The sequence below is a fragment of the Geotrypetes seraphini genome, chromosome 5, assembly GCF_902459505.1.
Source record: "Geotrypetes seraphini chromosome 5, aGeoSer1.1, whole genome shotgun sequence".
In the NCBI taxonomy this organism is placed as follows: domain Eukaryota; kingdom Metazoa; phylum Chordata; class Amphibia; order Gymnophiona; family Dermophiidae; genus Geotrypetes; species Geotrypetes seraphini.
This window is the reverse complement of record NC_047088.1, coordinates 158,874,668-158,893,252: the sequence shown is the minus strand read 5'-3', so window position 1 is coordinate 158,893,252 and position 18,585 is coordinate 158,874,668. Positions and strand designations below refer to the sequence as shown.

Below are 18,585 nucleotides of genomic sequence, written 5' to 3'. Positions count from 1 at the left end.
AAAATGTCTTTTCTGCCTACAACCTAGGCAGATTACAATAAACAAACACAGAATATTTCACATAATCTTCACAAAAAAGCAAACTGCAACAAGTAACCCTACTACATCATTCCCTCTTCTAAAATTTCAAATATAAAATCTCACAAAGGCAAAAGTTAACCAGTTAAAAGAGGAAAAGAGAGAAACATACTGGGGACATAAATATATTTTACCAAGATAACTCTGAGCATCAACATTATCTGATTAAAGTAGTGGTCTCAAACTCAAACCCTTTGCAGGGTTCCATTTGGGATTTGTAGGTACTTGGAGGGCCTCAGAAAAAAATAGTTAATGTCTTAATAAAGAAATGACAAAAGAAATCGACCCCATTCTCTCCTCAAAAACACATACACAGAGAAACAAAAAAACTTGTGGAGAATCTTTATTATCTTTATTCTTTATTATCTTTATTCAAAGTATTTGATTAAACGCTTATCCAGCAGTACAAAGCGTTGAACAAAATTTAAAAATTACAGAAAGACAGACGTATCTGCAATATAAAACATATATGTATTATATTATTGGACAAACCAAGACTAAACAGACAAACTCAAATCTTTGAAACAATAGGAAAAGTTGATGGCTTTATTAGGGCAAACAATTAATCCACATAAATACATCTAGGGCCAGAATCTCTAGAAACATATAGACCCTACATGGCCCGTGTTTTGACACAATTGTCTTCTTCAGGGGTCCTATAGGTAAAATGTATATGATCACAAAAAAGTATGAACTGTAATATATGCTATGTGAAAAAATGAAATAAAAATAATAATAAAAATGAATTATAAGTGGGCTATATATTAATAATAATAAATAATAATATTGTAATTTATAGCTAAAGAGACATATGCTCAAGAAACTGTTTTATTTTACTTTTGTGATTATGATAAACATACCGAGGGCCTCAAAATAATACCTGGTGGGCCGCATGTGACCCTTGGGCTGCAAGTTTGAGACCACTGGGTTAAAGGCAGTTCAGGAAGATGTTGAAAACTGTTATTTGAACATGTTTTTCTTAAATGAGTTAAACTGTTGGAAGTTTCTCTGTTTGTTAATTTTTGGGAGGGCTTATTGATTAATGTTTTAAAGTGAGTAGTTTCAGCGATTTTAAGTTGTTGTTTTGTTGGTTATTATGTATAATCTTAAATGTGAAATGTTGGTAGTTTTGTTCTATGTTATTGTTAGTCTCTTGTGTTCTGTTTTTGTTGGCTATTTTTATTATGTGTATTGTATTGTTACACGCATAGAATTGTTGGATATGCAGGATATAAATATTTTAAATAAATAAAGTTAACCAGATAAGTCCAGTTAGGAAAATATCTGAATTAAGTTAATTTCAAGGGTGAATATTCAATGGTACCAATGGACCCCCTCCTTTTACAAAGCTGTTCCTATGAGCGTTGGGAGCAGCGCAGAGCATTCAGTGCACTGGCCTGTGCTAAAAACCGCTTCTGAAATTTTGTAAAAGGGGGTGTTAGTGAGTAGGAATGTGTACAGAAGAAAATTTGGGGTTTATTTTCAATTTGGGCCTTTTTTCTTGATTTTCAGATTTTATTGGTTTGTTTCACACATTAACAAAAATGCAATGCACTAGAACTTTAATGTGTGATAATTGACTCAAAATATGCACTCAGATCTGTGTGTTCTGTTTTGCATACGTGATTTAATTAGTTAACAAACCACTCAGTGCTAATTGCCAAAAAAACAAGCAATTATTGGCACGAATTAGAATTTACATGCACAGCTTTCTAAGGATATTCTATGAAGTGGTGCATGTAAATTATAGTGCGTGAATATCAAAAGGGGGCATGGCTGGGGATGGGCATGAGCATTCCTAAAAGTTGTAGAACACACCTGATCCACGCATAGTTTAGGTGCAGACATATATACCAGGTTTCTACTAGCATAAATGGCCATGCCTAAATTTTAGTCATGCTATTCTATCAACCATGCCTAACTTTGGATGTGGTTTATAGAATCGGAAGGGGACAGCCAGTTAAGCTTGGTCATTTCATTGTCGCGAGTTCATCTTGTGCAGTTTAGCACGGCCGGTTCATCGTGGGATGTTTCATCTCAGAACTTTCACCACTGCTGTTTCATTGTGGCAAGGAAGACAGTTGCCATTAAAATAATGTATAACAACCCATTTTGACTCATCAGCCTGCCTTCTCCTTGTTTGCTCCCTGTCAACTTTCTGAGTGAGACTTTTCTCCACCTTGCCCAGGAAGGCGGCTTATTTCTTGTGTGTATTGAAAGGTCACTTGGATACACAAAGTCAGAGGCGTGAAGAAAATACAAGAGTTTTTTATTCACAGCATGCCGGGACTCTAGTGCAGTTAATAGCCTGCCTACTAGAGTGTCAGAAACAGGAAATACACGGACTTTTATGCCCTTTTCGCAAACTAATATATGCAAAAACTACAATTTTCATTTGTTACTTCTATAACTTTCTACAATTATTATTGGTCCTAAGCCAGCACTTATGATAGGCTCAGGGATACAACTTATAGTCCTATAGGAAACTAGCTCATTTCTCTGCTTATCTAAATCTTACAGGTCTAAATGCTACATGTACAGAAGGGCAGGGCACATCATGGCTCAAACTCTTATCTATTCAGCTTACAATGTGGTAAGGTAGGGACATACATTTTAGGCAGATGCAGTCAATAGATTATACACTGTTTTCAGCTATGTAGGCCAGAGCAATATTTTAAACAACAGTTAACTATTTCATGACCCTACATTTTGACCCTACATTCCCCCCTTTCAGGCTGGCGTACCTAAGGAGCCAAGCCTGACAAAATAAAGTTAGGGGTCAGGAAAGTCGGGGTTCCCAGTGGGTAAGGGACGATACTGGGAGAGGGCAAGGGCCAATTCAGCAGTGGAACGGTTGACAGCAGAGTCCATAGTTCAGTGGAGCAGCTTTATGGCTATGGGGACCACACAGGGCAGGCAGCAAAGGAGCAGAGAAGACAGGGTGGCAACCAGCAAGATGATCTTCAATGCTGAACCAGAGGGCAACCAGAAGCTGAAGGTACCAGAGATCCAGTCTGCAGTAAGGTCACGCCAGGTCTGGTCAGGAACATGAGCCAGTTTGGTGATACGATCCACATCGTCTTCAATCACTTTACTCAAGTTCAAGGCAGCAGTTGGAGAGGTTGAATTTATCACAGGCACAGCAGCTAGTAAATAGTCCAAAGCTAGACGATTCTGATAAATAGCAGTGCACATTTTAGCATTCGCTCTGCCAATGGTACTCAAAGCTCGGGAGGTCTCATTGGTTATCAGTTCAAGTACAGCTTATAGACAAATAATGCAGTTCAGCATATAGATTGGGGTCCGATAGCCCCAGGTGTCATCCTCGGTCCATGTGGCAGGTCCATAAACAGCAATGATCCGTTCTGCAGGCCAGTCATCACCCCATTCACCTATTTTAAGGGAATTGGTGGAAGTAGACCGCTTTTGGCGACCTCTGGTGTTGAATACAGGGGCTCCCAGGTGTTCACCATCGGCCAGCGGTAACAGGAAGAAGCTGGGACGGATCATGCAAAGCACACATGTACCAGTCCATTAAGCAGGCAACCAAGAGTAGGTAAACGGATCACAGAGCCAATATCAACTATCAGGAGCTGACCATAATTCATAGGAAGTTCCATTAAGCAGTGTCTGAAGGGCTGAAGACAGTGGGAAGCAACAATGGAGGTTCACAAGGCCCATCGTGAAGGTCGTGGACCTGACGTAAAAGTGAGGGTCTGTGAAGTCAGGTTTAACATGTCCAGCTGCATTGCCTCCCATAGCCACTGTTCTCCCATACCAGTCCCTCCTCATACAAAATAATTGCTAACATTAAGAGTCTGACCTATAGTTTCAGCAAACTATATAAACAGATTTCTAGTGATTACAGGATATCAGCATCTATTTTCATAAAACTGGGGAAACACCACAGAGTGATAGACAGGAGCACATGAGTGGGATACAATTTGGACATATACATCAGTACCTGGGTCTCACCTTTTACCATCAATATACAATGCCATGCAGTCTCTGGCCTTCTGGACTTGGACATTGGCATTCCAGTTATATGGGTCAGTGATAGTGAAAACCATGGGATTACAGTAGCCTGTAGTACACAAGGGGCTGGAGCTAGGACCTATAGTAAGGGAGGCAGACGGGGTATTAGGAGGATATTTGTGTGGGTTATTGTAGGTGGCCCACAAGACACTTTCTCATAAAGGACAGGCTCCACCATTAGTGAAGGTTTCCTCATAGGGGCAGTTCTTAAAGGCATCAGGTTATACAGACCTAAATACTTAGCACATTTGGTATAATAACGCTGTCAATCTAGGGAGCCACACAAAACTGAATTAGGGGTAGTACCATGACCTTGAGAAACATCAAATAGCACACATGTATCACAATACAAAGACACCAGGCGAGTGGGGTCTACAATAAGAGTCTAGTTGATAAGTGGACCCTCAACATCATCAATGCAGATTTCCGCCCACTTTTAAACTTCATCACCAGTAGGTTGGAAACAGAAAATACCCTCAAATGTTTGACACTTTCTGTACTTAACTCCTTCATGCAAACAAACATCAGGCAAAGGGGCTGCACTTGTTAAGTACAAAATACAGAAGAAAGAAACATAAGTGAGGGCAACACAAATATCATATCTATATATACTAACATAGGAAGCTCATTTTTCTTTCAGGCACAACTTAGAAAACTTCAAACAGTTATACTCAAGACACTTGCTAAAGGCAGTGTGAACCACAGGCAGTCAATTAAACTCAAACACTTATAAAGAATTATATTCAGAACACCTGCTAAGTACAGTGGTAAATATTCAGATCTTTTGAGGTCTTAGAAAGTTTCAGCTGAAGATCCGTGTTGTAGTGGAACCAAGTTTCATGTCCGGACACCTTGACAACTGTAAGAGAAGAAATTATTACAGTAAAAGGACCTATCCACCTAAGTTTCAGGGGGTCTGACTTCCAAGTTTTAGCCATACTGTATTTACAGGGACATACCCATGGACTTGTGTAGCTATCGATAGTGGGGCCCTTTCCAGGACCCATTTGTGGAGCTCTTAAAGGGCTTTAGCTAAAGACTGGACCTGACTCTGGAGGATATCTGATCCCAGAGTAGCAAAGGAACCAGGATCTGGGTTCACAATGGGTGGTGGCCGGCCGGACATGAGCTCAAATGGGGCTTAGATGGGATGCATCTAATCTGAAAAAGAACAGAAGGCAGCAGGACAGGCCAGGACAGATTAGTTTCTTCAATTCATTTTGTGAGAAGGGTCTTAAGAGTTCTGTTTATTCTTTCGACCTGACCAGAGCTCTCAGGATTGTAAGCAGCATATAATTTCTATTCAATTTGGAGGGCCTGAGCAATTTGTTGGACAACATTGACAATGAAAGCAGGGCCATTGTCACTGCCTATAAAAACAGGGAGACCAAAGCACGGAATTATTCAGGAGGTGTTTGGTTACTTCCCTGGCGCGTTCAGTGCAAGTAAGGAAGGCTTTGACCCATCTAGTCAGGGTGTCTGTGAAGACTAGGAAGTGACTGAGGGAACGGGAAATGGGCATGTGGGTGAAATCTACAGACAGAACCTGCATCAAATGTGTTCCAATAGGTTGGTGCCCAAGAGGTGGCAGTCATCTGATTGGGAATTTTATTCTAGAACCGACAACACACTGTCGGACCATATTCCGGACTAGCTGATCAAGGTGATTGATAAAGAAATGTCTCTTGAGAGTCAATTTTCATAGCGGGTTCTCCAGAGTGTGCCAGATCATGGCATCTTTTGACAATCGTGAGGGCCAGGTGTTGAGGAATGAATATGAGGGTACCCGCTGTGCTTGCGTTTGAAGTATCAGTGTGTGGGTCTGGATTGGCACTTGAATTGGCGCATTTTGTATCCACCCCCCTTTCAGGACAGACTGGCCCAAAATAATGCATGCCCAAGTCTGTTCCTGAGAAGCGTACTGGGGTGTAAGGGAATCCAGAAAAGGAATGATTGTATACAGAGGAGCCGAAAGAGGGGGCAGAGACTGGCAGCTCGGGCTGTGCGGTCGGCAAGGGCATTGCCACGAGAGACAAGGTCCATCACGCGTCTGTAAGCATGGCAGTGCATAACAGAAACACATGAGGGTAGTTGTACGGCCTCAAGAAGGTCAAGAATGAGGGGAGCATGATGGATCAGGCGGCCGGAGGCTATAATGGAACCTCGATGTTTCCAGATGGCCCTATGGGAATGCAAGTTAAGGAAAGCATATTTGGAGTCAGTATATATATATTGCAAGACTGAGAGGCAGAGTGGCGCAGGGCAAAAGTGAGGGCATAAAGCTCAGCTTCTTGGGCAGAAGGGCCAGAGGGCAGGGGCCTGAGTCAGAAGTTTTTGGAGGCAGCGAAAAGACCGCTCCTGAAGCTGGGTCCAGACAAAAGGGGCTGAGTCAGCGCCTTTGGTGGAATCATACAGAGGACGAGCAATAGTAGAGAAATCAGGGATCCAGATGGGACAGTATCCTGCAATACTGAGAAAGGTGCTCAGAGCCTTGCAGTTATCAGGGACAGGGAGACTACAGACAGCCTAGACCTCGGTGTAGGAAGGGACCTGGTACCCTTGGAGATTTGAAAGCCAAGGTAGGTGACACGAGGAAGGCATACTTGAAATCAATGTAAATATGGCCACAGGAAAATTTAAAAGGCAGACCCACTATCTGAAAGACAGATAAATAATAATAATAAAAGTTTATATACTGCAATACCGTGAAGAGCTATGTGGTTTATAAAAGATTAGAGAAGGTACAAAATAATTGAACTTAAGATGTGTACTAACACATAAGAATTGTTCTCAATCCCTATTCTATATCAGGTTCCTACCCCAAAGAGCTGACTTGTAAAAATTAAGCTAAATGCAGTTCTGGATCCACCCACTAAGCAGGGTAGTCTGACACAAGTGCTCTCTAAAGCAGCAGTCCCTTCACTATCAGCTGACTGGCAAAAATATTTACTTCAATACAAAAGCATTCCTAAAAATTACATTGTTATACCTAAACTTACATTTTTTATATACAGAAATACAAAACAAAGATTGGAATATACAGTAAAACTTTGGATTGCAAATAACTTGGTTTGCAAGTGTTCTATAAGACAAGCAATGATTAAATTTTAACTTGCTATACCAGCAACGTCTTGCAATACACGTACATACAGTATAGAAGCATCACATTTTCACAACTGAGCCAATGGTTCCTCTCTATATGACGCTGCAGGAATGCAGTGACTGTTCCAAACGAGCAAGGGCTTGCAATACAAGTATGTATATTTTTGTACACTAGTGCCCTGGAATACAAGCATACTTCTGGAACAAATTATGCTCCCAAACCAAAGTTTTACTGTACTCACAAGTTTAAATATTGTTCATTTTTATTTTTTTTTTTACAATCAACATGGGTCTCAGTAGAGACTTACTCCCCCTTCCTACAGAATTTCACAAAGGAGAGAGAGTTGCTTAAAGATCAAAGAGATCAAATTACAGATGTAGTCCTTTTCAGAACTTTTAAATTTAGACAAATAACTACTAAATTTGGACAAAGAACTTCTTTTTAGCATGGAATATAAGTTCCAGAAATCATATTTTTCGTTTATATGCATTTCTGAATATGCATATACATTTTATAACATAGCCAAAAACTTCAAATGCAAAACCACTTATCTGTTTCAGGAGAAACCACATTGGAAGTGCTACACACTTCATGGCCCTTATCAGCACAAAAGGAAAAGTACTCTCCTCTCATGCTGTGAACAACTGACAGTTTAAACTTCACTGAAACATTTGAACAGACAGAAGTCATAAAGAACCCGGGATACTGCAGGACTTGGGAATCAGATGAAGGGAAGAATTTGGCAAGGTCTGAAGCAAGGGCAGTGCTGAATAGAGAGGGGCTAATTTTAAAGCCCTGGGGTAGACGGGTCCAGGTTACTTAGGAGGTTTGTCCAGTGGAAGGGTTTTCCCATTGGAATGCAAAAATTGGCTGACTGGAAGAGGAACTGACAGCAAACGAATGCATAAAAACCTGACGAGTTATGTCCTCTTCCAGGGAGCCAGAGGGGGCCAGCCCACACCAAATATCGGCCATTCTAACTGGCACAGACAAATAAGGGTTGATTTGTTAAGTATAATCAAAGACAAATTCCTTTTTTTAAAATTAGCTAACATATCAAGGGATCCCCACAGGTAGACAGACATCCCCCCATTGTGCAATGGAGGACAAAAACACTTCCCTGAATTCCTGGCCCCGCCCGTCTCCGGGCTAGGGAAACGCAGTACTAACAGGTCCACACTCGCTTCGTCCTCAAGGACGTCTCAGACACTCTCAAACACACAAAACACAACAGATTTCAGTTCAGTTACTCAACCAGAAAATAACAGTTCCTAGAATCCCTTTTCCACAACTTTTCAGCGACAGATCACGTGGCTTACTAGGCAGGAGACGAGAGACAGGATAGGGATGATCAATCCCCACTTACCAGATAGTGGCCACTCCAGGACAGAATTAAACTGATACAGATTCTTGTACTTTAAACTGAGACTAGATAAGTCAGTTGAAGCGGTCCAACGTCCTGAGGTCTGCCAACCCCCCAAAAGGAAGGCAGCCGGCTAAGCAGACACATCAGCCGTAGGACCAGAAACAAGTGACCAATCGAGTAACCAGTGGTCAAGAGACCTTCAAGTCCCTGTTCGGGCGCCAAATGAAAGGTCACTTGGATACACAAAGTCAGAGGCGTGAAGAAAATACAAGAGTTTTTTATTCACAGCATGCCGGGACTCTAGTGCAGTTAATAGCCTGCCTACTAGAGTGTCAGAAACAGGAAATACACGGACTTTTATGCCCTTTTCGCAAACTAATATATGCAAAAACTACAATTTTCATTTGTTACTTCTATAACTTTCTACAATTATTATTGGTCCTAAGCCAGCACTTATGATAGGCTCAGGGATACAACTTATAGTCCTATAGGAAACTAGCTCATTTCTCTGCTTATCTAAATCTTACAGGTCTAAATGCTACATGTACAGAAGGGCAGGGCACATCATGGCTCAAACTCTTATCTATTCAGCTTACAATGTGGTAAGGTAGGGACATACATTTTAGGCAGATGCAGTCAATAGATTATACACTGTTTTCAGCTATGTAGGCCAGAGCAATATTTTAAACAACAGTTAACTATTTCATGACCCTACATTTTGACCCTACATTCCCCCCTTTCAGGCTGGCGTACCTAAGGAGCCAAGCCTGACAAAATAAAGTTAGGGGTCAGGAAAGTCGGGGTTCCCAGTGGGTAAGGGACGATACTGGGAGAGGGCAAGGGCCAATTCAGCAGTGGAACGGTTGACAGCAGAGTCCATAGTTCAGTGGAGCAGCTTTATGGCTATGGGGACCACACAGGGCAGGCAGCAAAGGAGCAGAGAAGACAGGGTGGCAACCAGCAAGATGATCTTCAATGCTGAACCAGAGGGCAACCAGAAGCTGAAGGTACCAGAGATCCAGTCTGCAGTAAGGTCACGCCAGGTCTGGTCAGGAACATGAGCCAGTTTGGTGATACGATCCACATCGTCTTCAATCACTTTACTCAAGTTCAAGGCAGCAGTTGGAGAGGTTGAATTTATCACAGGCACAGCAGCTAGTAAATAGTCCAAAGCTAGACGATTCTGATAAATAGCAGTGCACATTTTAGCATTCGCTCTGCCAATGGTACTCAAAGCTCGGGAGGTCTCATTGGTTATCAGTTCAAGTACAGCTTATAGACAAATAATGCAGTTCAGCATATAGATTGGGGTCCGATAGCCCCAGGTGTCATCCTCGGTCCATGTGGCAGGTCCATAAACAGCAATGATCCGTTCTGCAGGCCAGTCATCACCCCATTCACCTATTTTAAGGGAATTGGTGGAAGTAGACCGCTTTTGGCGACCTCTGGTGTTGAATACAGGGGCTCCCAGGTGTTCACCATCGGCCAGCGGTAACAGGAAGAAGCTGGGACGGATCATGCAAAGCACACATGTACCAGTCCATTAAGCAGGCAACCAAGAGTAGGCAAACGGATCACAGAGCCAATATCAACTATCAGGAGCTGACCATAATTCATAGGAAGTTCCATTAAGCAGTGTCTGAAGGGCTGAAGACAGTGGGAAGCAACAATGGAGGTTCACAAGGCCCATCGTGAAGGTCGTGGACCTGACGTAAAAGTGAGGGTCTGTGAAGTCAGGTTTAACATGTCCAGCTGCATTGCCTCCCATAGCCACTGTTCTCCCATACCAGTCCCTCCTCATACAAAATAATTGCTAACATTAAGAGTCTGACCTATAGTTTCAGCAAACTATATAAACAGATTTCTAGTGATTACAGGATATCAGCATCTATTTTCATAAAACTGGGGAAACACCACAGAGTGATAGACAGGAGCACATGAGTGGGATACAATTTGGACATATACATCAGTACCTGGGTCTCACCTTTTACCATCAATATACAATGCCATGCAGTCTCTGGCCTTCTGGACTTGGACATTGGCATTCCAGTTATATGGGTCAGTGATAGTGAAAACCATGGGATTACAGTAGCCTGTAGTACACAAGGGGCTGGAGCTAGGACCTATAGTAAGGGAGGCAGACGGGGTATTAGGAGGATATTTGTGTGGGTTATTGTAGGTGGCCCACAAGACACTTTCTCATAAAGGACAGGCTCCACCATTAGTGAAGGTTTCCTCATAGGGGCAGTTCTTAAAGGCATCAGGTTATACAGACCTAAATACTTAGCACATTTGGTATAATAACGCTGTCAATCTAGGGAGCCACACAAAACTGAATTAGGGGTAGTACCATGACCTTGAGAAACATCAAATAGCACACATGTATCACAATACAAAGACACCAGGCGAGTGGGGTCTACAATAAGAGTCTAGTTGATAAGTGGACCCTCAACATCATCAATGCAGATTTCCGCCCACTTTTAAACTTCATCACCAGTAGGTTGGAAACAGAAAATACCCTCAAATGTTTGACACTTTCTGTACTTAACTCCTTCATGCAAACAAACATCAGGCAAAGGGGCTGCACTTGTTAAGTACAAAATACAGAAGAAAGAAACATAAGTGAGGGCAACACAAATATCATATCTATATATACTAACATAGGAAGCTCATTTTTCTTTCAGGCACAACTTAGAAAACTTCAAACAGTTATACTCAAGACACTTGCTAAAGGCAGTGTGAACCACAGGCAGTCAATTAAACTCAAACACTTATAAAGAATTATATTCAGAACACCTGCTAAGTACAGTGGTAAATATTCAGATCTTTTGAGGTCTTAGAAAGTTTCAGCTGAAGATCCGTGTTGTAGTGGAACCAAGTTTCATGTCCGGACACCTTGACAACTGTAAGAGAAGAAATTATTACAGTAAAAGGACCTATCCACCTAAGTTTCAGGGGGTCTGACTTCCAAGTTTTAGCCATACTGTATTTACAGGGACATACCCATGGACTTGTGTAGCTATCGATAGTGGGGCCCTTTCCAGGACCCATTTGTGGAGCTCTTAAAGGGCTTTAGCTAAAGACTGGACCTGACTCTGGAGGATATCTGATCCCAGAGTAGCAAAGGAACCAGGATCTGGGTTCACAATGGGTGGTGGCCGGCCGGACATGAGCTCAAATGGGGCTTAGATGGGATGCATCTAATCTGAAAAAGAACAGAAGGCAGCAGGACAGGCCAGGACAGATTAGTTTCTTCAATTCATTTTGTGAGAAGGGTCTTAAGAGTTCTGTTTATTCTTTCGACCTGACCAGAGCTCTCAGGATTGTAAGCAGCATATAATTTCTATTCAATTTGGAGGGCCTGAGCAATTTGTTGGACAACATTGACAATGAAAGCAGGGCCATTGTCACTGCCTATAAAAACAGGGAGACCAAAGCACGGAATTATTCAGGAGGTGTTTGGTTACTTCCCTGGCGCGTTCAGTGCAAGTAAGGAAGGCTTTGACCCATCTAGTCAGGGTGTCTGTGAAGACTAGGAAGTGACTGAGGGAACGGGAAATGGGCATGTGGGTGAAATCTACAGACAGAACCTGCATCAAATGTGTTCCAATAGGTTGGTGCCCAAGAGGTGGCAGTCATCTGATTGGGAATTTTATTCTAGAACCGACAACACACTGTCGGACCATATTCCGGACTAGCTGATCAAGGTGATTGATAAAGAAATGTCTCTTGAGAGTCAATTTTCATAGCGGGTTCTCCAGAGTGTGCCAGATCATGGCATCTTTTGACAATCGTGAGGGCCAGGTGTTGAGGAATGAATATGAGGGTACCCGCTGTGCTTGCGTTTGAAGTATCAGTGTGTGGGTCTGGATTGGCACTTGAATTGGCGCATTTTGTATCCACCCCCCTTTCAGGACAGACTGGCCCAAAATAATGCATGCCCAAGTCTGTTCCTGAGAAGCGTACTGGGGTGTAAGGGAATCCAGAAAAGGAATGATTGTATACAGAGGAGCCGAAAGAGGGGGCAGAGACTGGCAGCTCGGGCTGTGCGGTCGGCAAGGGCATTGCCACGAGAGACAAGGTCCATCACGCGTCTGTAAGCATGGCAGTGCATAACAGAAACACATGAGGGTAGTTGTACGGCCTCAAGAAGGTCAAGAATGAGGGGAGCATGATGGATCAGGCGGCCGGAGGCTATAATGGAACCTCGATGTTTCCAGATGGCCCTATGGGAATGCAAGTTAAGGAAAGCATATTTGGAGTCAGTATATATATATTGCAAGACTGAGAGGCAGAGTGGCGCAGGGCAAAAGTGAGGGCATAAAGCTCAGCTTCTTGGGCAGAAGGGCCAGAGGGCAGGGGCCTGAGTCAGAAGTTTTTGGAGGCAGCGAAAAGACCGCTCCTGAAGCTGGGTCCAGACAAAAGGGGCTGAGTCAGCGCCTTTGGTGGAATCATACAGAGGACGAGCAATAGTAGAGAAATCAGGGATCCAGATGGGACAGTATCCTGCAATACTGAGAAAGGTGCTCAGAGCCTTGCAGTTATCAGGGACAGGGAGACTACAGACAGCCTAGACCTCGGTGTAGGAAGGGACCTGGTACCCTTGGAGATTTGAAAGCCAAGGTAGGTGACACGAGGAAGGCATACTTGAAATCAATGTAAATATGGCCACAGGAAAATTTAAAAGGCAGACCCACTATCTGAAAGACAGATAAATAATAATAATAAAAGTTTATATACTGCAATACCGTGAAGAGCTATGTGGTTTATAAAAGATTAGAGAAGGTACAAAATAATTGAACTTAAGATGTGTACTAACACATAAGAATTGTTCTCAATCCCTATTCTATATCAGGTTCCTACCCCAAAGAGCTGACTTGTAAAAATTAAGCTAAATGCAGTTCTGGATCCACCCACTAAGCAGGGTAGTCTGACACAAGTGCTCTCTAAAGCAGCAGTCCCTTCACTATCAGCTGACTGGCAAAAATATTTACTTCAATACAAAAGCATTCCTAAAAATTACATTGTTATACCTAAACTTACATTTTTTATATACAGAAATACAAAACAAAGATTGGAATATACAGTAAAACTTTGGATTGCAAATAACTTGGTTTGCAAGTGTTCTATAAGACAAGCAATGATTAAATTTTAACTTGCTATACCAGCAACGTCTTGCAATACACGTACATACAGTATAGAAGCATCACATTTTCACAACTGAGCCAATGGTTCCTCTCTATATGACGCTGCAGGAATGCAGTGACTGTTCCAAACGAGCAAGGGCTTGCAATACAAGTATGTATATTTTTGTACACTAGTGCCCTGGAATACAAGCATACTTCTGGAACAAATTATGCTCCCAAACCAAAGTTTTACTGTACTCACAAGTTTAAATATTGTTCATTTTTATTTTTTTTTTTACAATCAACATGGGTCTCAGTAGAGACTTACTCCCCCCTTCCTACAGAATTTCACAAAGGAGAGAGAGTTGCTTAAAGATCAAAGAGATCAAATTACAGATGTAGTCCTTTTCAGAACTTTTAAATTTAGACAAATAACTACTAAATTTGGACAAAGAACTTCTTTTTAGCATGGAATATAAGTTCCAGAAATCATATTTTTCGTTTATATGCATTTCTGAATATGCATATACATTTTATAACATAGCCAAAAACTTCAAATGCAAAACCACTTATCTGTTTCAGGAGAAACCACATTGGAAGTGCTACACACTTCATGGCCCTTATCAGCACAAAAGGAAAAGTACTCTCCTCTCATGCTGTGAACAACTGACAGTTTAAACTTCACTGAAACATTTGAACAGACAGAAGTCATAAAGAACCCGGGATACTGCAGGACTTGGGAATCAGATGAAGGGAAGAATTTGGCAAGGTCTGAAGCAAGGGCAGTGCTGAATAGAGAGGGGCTAATTTTAAAGCCCTGGGGTAGACGGGTCCAGGTTACTTAGGAGGTTTGTCCAGTGGAAGGGTTTTCCCATTGGAATGCAAAAATTGGCTGACTGGAAGAGGAACTGACAGCAAACGAATGCATAAAAACCTGACGAGTTATGTCCTCTTCCAGGGAGCCAGAGGGGGCCAGCCCACACCAAATATCGGCCATTCTAACTGGCACAGACAAATAAGGGTTGATTTGTTAAGTATAATCAAAGACAAATTCCTTTTTTTAAAATTAGCTAACATATCAAGGGATCCCCACAGGTAGACAGACATCCCCCCATTGTGCAATGGAGGACAAAAACACTTCCCTGAATTCCTGGCCCCGCCCGTCTCCGGGCTAGGGAAACGCAGTACTAACAGGTCCACACTCGCTTCGTCCTCAAGGACGTCTCAGACACTCTCAAACACACAAAACACAACAGATTTCAGTTCAGTTACTCAACCAGAAAATAACAGTTCCTAGAATCCCTTTTCCACAACTTTTCAGCGACAGATCACGTGGCTTACTAGGCAGGAGACGAGAGACAGGATAGGGATGATCAATCCCCACTTACCAGATAGTGGCCACTCCAGGACAGAATTAAACTGATACAGATTCTTGTACTTTAAACTGAGACTAGATAAGTCAGTTGAAGCGGTCCAACGTCCTGAGGTCTGCCAACCCCCCAAAAGGAAGGCAGCCGGCTAAGCAGACACATCAGCCGTAGGACCAGAAACAAGTGACCAATCGAGTAACCAGTGGTCAAGAGACCTTCAAGTCCCTGTTCGGGCGCCAAATGAAAGGTCACTTGGATACACAAAGTCAGAGGCGTGAAGAAAATACAAGAGTTTTTTATTCACAGCATGCCGGGACTCTAGTGCAGTTAATAGCCTGCCTACTAGAGTGTCAGAAACAGGAAATACACGGACTTTTATGCCCTTTTCGCAAACTAATATATGCAAAAACTACAATTTTCATTTGTTACTTCTATAACTTTCTACAATTATTATTGGTCCTAAGCCAGCACTTATGATAGGCTCAGGGATACAACTTATAGTCCTATAGGAAACTAGCTCATTTCTCTGCTTATCTAAATCTTACAGGTCTAAATGCTACATGTACAGAAGGGCAGGGCACATCATGGCTCAAACTCTTATCTATTCAGCTTACAATGTGGTAAGGTAGGGACATACATTTTAGGCAGATGCAGTCAATAGATTATACACTGTTTTCAGCTATGTAGGCCAGAGCAATATTTTAAACAACAGTTAACTATTTCATGACCCTACATTTTGACCCTACAGTATGAAGGGCATCACCCCCCCCCCCCCCGCACTGGCAGTGAGACTTTTCAAAACTTCTCTCTGCTTTTTCATATGGCAGGGGGCATCACCCCCCCTCCTCTGGCAGGGAGAGGGAGATAGCCTGGAAAAACTATTGCAGTATCGTACAGCTCACCACGCTGAAATGGCTTTGGTGAACTAGGTCCGCAGAACTAGCTGCGTTGAACTGGCCAAGATAAACTGGCTGCAATGAAACAACCAAGCTGAATCGTCCTAGACCCTATAGAATAGCACGATGCATGGATTTTTTGGGTGCCAATTTTCTTTGTTACATAAATAGGATCTAATGCGAGATTTCTGAATCGCTCTAATACCATTTAGTTCAAGGCGATTTACGTCAAAAGAAGCCATAATAATTCTATGGGAAAATACAATTCCTTGGATAAAAAGATGTCCTTACAATTCTTTAACTAAAAGTACTAACTTTAAAATCTATCATATTTAACGTACACCTTGTAAAGACATGCTATCAAACTAAAATCACACTACAAAATACATATCTCCACAGGTTAGATGTGCCTTCGTTTGAATCGATATGGGAAATATTAAGAACATTTCCCATGCCATTGTATCATTTGTTTGCCTGGAAAGGCATGGAGAAAGCTGAAAAAAAATTTGTGTGTCATTAATAGAGTTTGATTTGATATACCGTTATGACATTGGCATGAAGCAGTTTATAATAAGAAACAGCTAAAGACACAATTATTTGTAGATGCCTTTATGTGATGTTTATAGGGTTGCTATTGCATTTTATGACATTCGGTTATGTTTTCTAGGGTTGAGAGATGCTGAAGATGTCTAGAGTAGTATGTGATTATAATACTTTTAGGTTTAGTTGTTTGTTTTGTGAACTGTTTAAAATATTATACATGTTCCTTGTGTTCACTGCCTAGATTTTAAGTGGTTTACAAATTAAAAAATAAATAATTCAGAAGTATTAGCTTTTGGAAAGAGTGGACATTCTGTGCGAATAGTGTATGTTCTTACAGGGGACTTCTATAAAGGCGCTTTGACATTGTGCAGGCAATTTAATTAACGAGCCTATTAGCGCCAATAATTGGACACTAACAATTATTGGCATTAATCGGCAACCATTTGGATTTATGAGCGCATCTTGCTAAGTACAATTATGTAAAGATGCACGCACAAACCCTTTAGTGTGCAACTGAAAGGGGAGGATGACGACCATGGGAAGGGCATAAGCAGGACATGGATGTTCATTAAAAATACGTACATTATGATAGAATTTGAGGGATCTGTGCCTAACTCCCCCCTTTGACAAAAGCGTAGTGCAATTCTATGAGCGTCAGAGTTGTTACTGCCGCCGCCAGCGCAATAAACTGCGCCATGCTTTTGTTAAAGGGAGGGGGGGGGGGGAAGATAAGTTAGGCACAGGGATTTACACCAGCATTTTGTTGGGATAAATCCTCATGCCTAAAAGTTGGACATGGATCCCAGTGCTATATGTCATTCTATAAATAACGCCCATCTCAGAGTGCACATTTTTGATGCCCAAATTTGGGAGGCATTTACTCTTTATCAAACAGTGTGCGTTCTCCATGGAAAGTGCACACACTGCAAAAAGCACACACTGTTAGCACAGTTTACACTTTCAGAATTGTGTGCACTTTCTAAAAAAAAAAAAAAAGTGCACGCTGTTTCCAAAAGAGTACACACTGGGAGTGGAGGTGTGGCCTAGTAGTTAGAGCAGATGCCTCAGCACCCTGAGGTTTTGAGTATGATTCCCACTGCAGCCCCTTGTTCTTTGGGCAAGTCACTTAACACTTTATTGCCCCCAGGGACAAAATAAGTACCTGTCTAAAATTATTAAACCACTTTGATTGTAACCACACAGAAAAAGTAGTAAATAAAATCCCATCCCCTTTTGTATTCCTATGACAAAATGCTAATAAAACTGATTGAACTTAAAAAAAAAAAATTCCTGAGCAATATGGGAATGTTTGGGCCATGCACCTTAACTTAGCCTGAAAGCTTTTGAAGTAATGTACATTCAGATATAATAAGTATGCTGGCTATGCTTCCCCTGAATATCAGCTCCTTCTCGACCTGATTGTAGATCTCATAAAAATCCTTGGCAGTTTCCGCTAATAATGCATTTTCAGGATCAGACGTGGACCAAACACAAGCTACAACCTAAGATACATTAGGTTAAAATTGTCAGACGTATTTTAATAGCTATGCATAGACTAAGATAGGGATTTTTAGCTATGCTTTTAGGGACCCCCCTGTGTTCCTCATGTCATCCTATCTCTTTGAAATCATGGTATATCCAGTTTCCTTGTAACCATAGCTTGTGTTCTTATTTATTCAGAAGCTGACATGAAGGTTAATTTGGGAGTACGCCCTCCTTGCACAAAGGCAGAAAATGCTCAATTCTGGTTTGATGCTTCCAGGAGGGGACTTTATTTATGTGATGGTCTGCAATGGATCTCAATGTTAGAAGGTAAGAGAACTGAACTGGAGGAAGTATACTTCTACTTCAAATGTTGATATGAATTAAATTAAAATTCATGAAGCTGGAAGTAAAATTATTGGCTATCTTAAAGTCATTGATCATACCTATTTTGAGCAATGTTTTGTACATAATCATGACAGTGTCATTAAACTTCATAAAAGAGGAAAGTCTTGCTAATTTTATAGGGCCAAAGGAGGGCATTTATTATAGTGTGGTAAAAGTTAGGCCTTTACCACACCTTAAA

The 18,585-nt window shown here is 41.6% G+C and overlaps 1 protein-coding gene across 1 annotated transcript in view; it reads left to right on the top strand.

The window, feature by feature from the left end:
• TSPEAR (thrombospondin type laminin G domain and EAR repeats) overlaps positions 1-18,585 on the top strand; it is a 137,320-nt gene that overhangs the window by 47,823 nt on the left and 70,912 nt on the right. Inside the window, exon 6 of the mRNA XM_033944110.1 lies at positions 18,198-18,329. Within this exon, the coding sequence (XP_033800001.1) occupies positions 18,198-18,329 (132 nt within the window). The remainder of the gene's footprint in view (positions 1-18,197; positions 18,330-18,585) is intronic.